This window comes from Dermacentor variabilis, chromosome 10 (assembly GCF_050947875.1).
Source record: "Dermacentor variabilis isolate Ectoservices chromosome 10, ASM5094787v1, whole genome shotgun sequence".
NCBI classification, from domain to species: Eukaryota; Metazoa; Arthropoda; class Arachnida; order Ixodida; family Ixodidae; genus Dermacentor; species Dermacentor variabilis.
The window spans coordinates 20,325,651-20,331,279 of record NC_134577.1 but is presented as its reverse complement, the minus strand read 5'-3'; the positions used below and the strand labels follow the sequence as shown (position 1 = coordinate 20,331,279).

The window sequence follows — 5,629 nt, the reverse complement described above, 5'->3', positions numbered from 1 at the left end:
ATTCATTAGGAAGTTAATTAGTGAATATTTGTTATATTTGGTAAAATATGTGTTTCAATTTCTCGTGCAAGTGATGTCCACTTCTCTCAATAATCCAGCTCAACGACTGAAATTGTTACTTTGAAACGGGTGACCTATAAAAATACCAGAAAACTTGAAGATGGTCACGCTGTATAATGGCAATAACTGAAATTTCAGACACTGCACAGTCCTTTGGGCAATGTTTTCTTTGCCACAAACATGGTGGCCATGAAAAGAAAGTTGCTGGCATTTTGACTGGCACAAAACCACAACTGTGGTTGCCAACAAAACGGCGCTGATTAAGCCTAGCGGCCCAAGCACTACAGCCAGCAGAACGGCACAAGCCATCGCAGGAAGCTCGCCGCCAATATGTTCATACTTGTAGGCCTTATTGACAATCGAGCATGGGATCAGATACACAGGGTAGACTGACAGCCGTAGCAGCAGAGTATGAATCCCTCTGTGTCCTAAAGCACGGAAAGGTCTGTCGGCAGAGTGCAGGTTTTGGCCAGCTGCTTGGCTTGGTTGGACTGCATGCAGTTGGCAAGACAATGTGCCAATCCCGCGTGATAACACTGATCACATGATTATGTATTTGTGGAAGTGCAGAGCACGTGTACATAATTTATTGCTGTTCTCGTGCCTTGAATCCACATGGCATGATGTCAACGAGCCACCAAAATCCACAGAAGGCCCCTTGCTGGCACATCGGAGGCACTCCAGTTGCGTTTCTTACACACGGACTTGACTGCGATTTTGTTTTTGCAGACACTGGCATATCTGCTTATAAAGAACATCAGACATAACAAAGGTATCTTCACGTATGATGCGACTTCGATGTATTCGCATTCCATAAAAGAAATCTACTATTAGCTTAGGTGAGGCTATCAGTACTTTCCAGTTAAATGAGAAACCTCAACACTGCCCTTAAAGAAAGCACACAATCTTGTTGAGACTTCATTTATCATGTACAAAGCAATTAATATATTAGATACTATGCCAGCACTGTTTACTGTGCAGCAGACTTTATTGAGTGAGATTTGTTGGCTGGAAAAAAAAAAAAAACACATACTGATTATATAGTGCGCATTTCTTGTGACATCATGTAGGGGCAAAAATAGGTAAGGACCACTTGTAAATGTGTCACAAAGCACATGCAAATGGCCCAAACACTGCTGTCCCAATACATTGAAGGATTATTGTCCAATGGGTATTAAAAGAGAAAAGAGAAAGTGAAGCAGTTCCCCATGTCATGTTCGAAAACACCCTCTAATCCTTTTTCACGAGCATACTGCAAGCACGAAAACATCCTTCATGCGGTTGCCAACAATAACTAACATGATGTGACTCCGCATCTTGTCAAAGGCCATGGCTACATACTTCCGAAGGATATGCAGGTCTCATTGAACTAGTTGAGAGCTGTGGCCATATTTTTGAGGAGCTCTTCAGCGCCTTCTTGAGTAGAGAGGTCAGCATCCAAGAGCATCTGGACCAAAGGCAATGCCCTGCATATAAGATGAGATAGAGACAGGCACAGGTTGCAGTGAGCCGTTTTCACTACAAAGATGCAACACAAAACTGATGATGTTTCACCAACTTGTTCCACACAGGCTCCTTCCGATTCATCAGCTGGGGTAGCAACTTTCTCTTTGAACTGAATGCCTGCATGATCTGCGGGGAAACGGAAGAAATCTGGGTATTCCTGATCAAGAAGCCATATATTTTTGTTCAATGTTACTGGCATGGCAGTAGAAAAAAACAAATTTCGGTGCATAAGATATGCCTGCTCACTTCCAGAGCTTCTGAGGCAACCTTTGTGGGACAATAATTCGTTGAGTTCCATTTCATTAAGTTCAGACATCTTTTTTTTTTATTTCTTACTTTGATGTGCACCAATCAGCCAAGCAGTATTACCACAATGACACTGCAAATGAACATGCCCATCCTGAGTGTACAGTATGAACCTTTTAACGGGAACACCTAACTGGAAATAAAAGCACACTAGCTGCAACATTCCCTTCTCAATGATGGGTAAAAATGGCTGATACATTGCACTGGCCAGACATCCATGCAAAAAAAATATTCCATATGTGCACAGAGTGAAGTGCGACTCAGGATGTCGAAAAGGAGACTCACCATGGCATCAAAAATGAAGGTGGCGGTCATGTGGTATCACAAACAGCTCAAGAACCCGCCAGTCTGCCTGATGTGGCGTTTGAAGGCTATATAATGACCGCACTGCTGAGCGCTGTCATTTGAAAACGCACGGGGGACACGCTATACCCTCATGTCTTGTAGATTGCTGAATGGACTCAGCTTTTCGCAGCACACCCATAGTGTGGATGTATGCACCAATGGTATTGCTATCACGAGACCGCTGCAACAAGTTTCAACAATGTGATGAGTCTCCATTTTCATATCCTAAGCTGTGCTGCTGCTCGTGCATGTTTTGAAATGTTTGCATTAAAAGGTGATGTGAATATTTGTTGCACTCTCAGGAAATTGAGGCTTCACAGCATCATTACCGCGTTGACAGCTATGCAATAAAGCAATAAAAACAAGACAAAAATTTCCTGTCAGTACACCTTTAAAAAACTTGGAATGAATCTGCTCGTGACGATTCAGTCGTCTACTTGTGATGATTCAGTTTGCTTGCGATGCAGCTTATAATGTGCCAGTAAGGGGGCAGTATACTGGCAGCCAGCGCCGTAAGAGAAAATCCGGCCAGGTGGTAACCCTACTTGTAGATTTTACCTTGAGTAACCCTTCATCTATACCAAGCTATGTTCATACAAACTGAAACAAGGACATATCGAAACGCAAGGTTGCTCCTCACCTGCTGCTGTCGTCGAACAATGTCATTTGAGAGGCCAGCTGCTTGGCCGACCAAGCTGGCATAGCTGCTGCTAGCACGGCCTTCCTTGAGCTGATACAAGTACACCAGTTCACCTTCGTGGCGAATGCTTTCAAAGGTCTGCACAGATTGTGAGGTACATCTGGCTGTGGAAGATCAGTTCTACAGAAGCCCACAAGGTGGAGGAAGGTTCACAAAAGGAAAAAATTATCATCCGCCCAACTTCAGCACGAAACTACAAAGGAAACCCAATACGGATTCCTCAGAAATAAAGCTTCATAGCTGGAGAATCAGTTCTGCTTCCATGGAAATAATGCACCATATTCAGTGTCCCTCTGCGTCAAGCTACCGAGTAATTCGGCCTTGCTCCGTGCTCTGCTAGCCTTCTGGCTATCTCATATGGTAGAGCGATCACGTCGGAAAGGCGCTGGTTCCAAGTTTGATCAAGAGAGCTAGACAAATTTTTGTTTGACTATGACGATTTCTTTATAAGAAGCCCATATAAGGTTTCCTTTGTAGTTTCATGCTGTTATATATTGCGTGGATTACAATTTTTCCTTGCATACACCTGGTGGTGACTGCATCACAAACAGCTTTGCGGTTGTATACGAGCATGGTCCACTATCATTGTGCATAAACAAGCAATTTCTGGAAGTCAGAAATGTCTACACACAAAAGACCAGGCAAGGGCAAGCAAACATATGGAAGTATTTTTCGAACACATGAAAGCGAAGGTACAACGAGCAAGAAAGAAATATCAGGATGCTTCCTAGAACAAACGTTAAATCCAAATTATTGTCAACTCTTCTTTTAACATCCACCCAAGTTCAGACAGCAGTAGTTGCAACGATGGTGCAGCACCATTATCAACAAGAAGCATACTGTATTTGGTGTGGAAAAAAATGAGTCCGAAGTAAAATGAACGCACTATGGAAACACATATGTGCAACTTCCGTAAGGGTTTTATACGAAGGGTAAACTGAATAGTGTATACAAATGCATGTACAGAGGCACACAAGTATGCAGACATACGCACATCGTGTGCGCCCTCGTGTTGTTAACTGTTATATACCTAGTGCCTTACATGTAAAACAATTATTGCTTGTGATAATTTTGATCTTCCTGTGCCACTTAGTGTGTTTTAAGCACTTCTTATTTTTCCTACAAGAACTTCTGTTACTGTGTGGCCAGTGTTTGCCACACTTGGGTCCCTGAAATTTTGCAGATTGATAGCCAAACAAATTAGTTTAACCTTCGACAAGGCATTGGTGTTGCAAATGCACCAATTTCCACGTAATGGTGCAAGCACTTACTCCCACTGTAAGACATGACAAACTCACCAGATACATGATGTGTGGTGTGGCTGGAAGGTGGTTGTGTAGTGTGTGAAAGTGGGTGGCCAGCAGGGTGTGGGGACAAGTGGGCGGGTCGTTAATGAAGGCTTGGATCGTGCCAACCAGAAGTCCAATGCCATTGGCCTGCAATGATGAGGGTGTGTAACAATGCATTTTAGCTACACATCTATGCTGATCAAGCCATCCCCAGAAACAGGACATGAGGCACATGAGACGTCTAACACCTTCTTTCAATGGACGTCCACTCGGTGCAGCGTAACTGAATGGACATCACAGTTTAAAAAAAGTGAACATTCCCAAATGAATGAATCATGAATCACAATCATGAATCACAATTTGATGAATCAATGAAAACGACCTACTGAGAAATATCATTGGCAAACTTCACCTATGCAGTTTCTACGCAGCTTGTTGATCTGAAATATCTGCACAGGAATCTAGAGATTTAGTATTACAATATGATGATGAATGTGGTGTTTTGTGGTGCAAGGGCCAAATGTGGCCAAAGAGCGCCAGGCTGGTGGTAATGCGTTCGCAATGGAGGTATGAATAACGAAGGGCAGACGTTACGGTGGCTGTAAAGGGGCCTAAAAACAGTCGCTCTAAAGTGCATAAAACCTATACAAGATAAGACTATGCCGATGGTTAATGGGCTGTACAATGGACACGAAATACACATTGTGAAATAATGATGATTTAGTGATATATCTCACAGATATACTTTTTCCAATAAGCACTACTGCCTTAACAGAGTCCTTGGGATGCAAGGGCCTGTAGGCATGTGCTATGCTAGACTACCGTCACAGCGGCATCCTCTAGAAAGAGGATGTGCTATGAATTTCTGTAGCTAAAAACTTGCAAGTCGACATCGTTCAAGAAATTTAGAACTGCTTTGGTGTCAAAGAACGGTTCTTCACCAAGAAACATTGTTGGATGGAGAGGGGTGTGCTGGCGATATACAAGGGGAAAATCTCTCTCTCTCTCAGCTTCGGCTTCCTGACACTCGAGGAGGACGTGGAGAACGGTCAGCCTCTCACCACATCTACCACACGTTGGAGGTTCATTTCCGGTCAGTAAAAAATTGTGGGTGTCATAGGTGTGTCCTATCCTGAGTCGACAGAAGAGGACATCAGTTTGTCGTGTTTTCGTTTTCAGGGGCCAGAAACCTAACTTTGGCTTAATCAAGTGAAGCTTATTCGTAGCTTCTATGTCCCACAAGCGTTGCCAATGGCTTCGCAGATTCTTCCGTAAGAGAGGCTTCAGATCTGTGACAGGGACAGCAGCCGTAGGAATAATAGCTTGCGAGGTGATTGATGTAGCCATTTCGTCAGCTAGTATTCCCCTTGATGCCTCTATGGCCAGGTACCCAGCCAGGTACCAATGGAATGTAATAAAAAAT

The 5,629-nt window shown here is 43.4% G+C and overlaps 1 protein-coding gene across 1 annotated transcript; it reads right to left on the bottom strand.

The window, feature by feature from the left end:
- Window positions 1-502: 502 nt before the first annotated feature.
- On the bottom strand, window positions 503-4,383 carry LOC142559931 (mutS protein homolog 5-like). Its single transcript, XM_075671628.1, has 4 exons — window positions 4,216-4,383; window positions 2,858-2,995; window positions 1,619-1,692; window positions 503-1,526 (listed from the first exon to the last, which is right to left on the bottom strand). The coding sequence occupies exons 1-4, from the start codon at window positions 4,381-4,383 to the stop codon at window positions 1,430-1,432; spliced, it is 477 nt and encodes a 158-aa protein (XP_075527743.1). The 3' UTR covers window positions 503-1,429.
- Window positions 4,384-5,629: the final 1,246 nt, after the last annotated feature.

What these genes read in the sequence shown, in the direction of transcription:
- LOC142559931 (XM_075671628.1), bottom strand. Translation starts at nt 4,383, where the DNA reads ATGCATTGTTACACACCCTCATCATTGCAGGCCAATGGCATTGGACTT. An exon ending in CACCACACATCATGTATCTG is followed by an intron (nt 2,996 to 4,215) that starts GTGAGTTTGTCA and finishes CAATCTGTGCAG; the next exon opens with ACCTTTGAAAGCATTCGCCA. An exon ending in TTGTTCGACGACAGCAGCAG is followed by an intron (nt 1,693 to 2,857) that starts GTGAGGAGCAAC and finishes GTTTCCCCGCAG; the next exon opens with ATCATGCAGGCATTCAGTTC.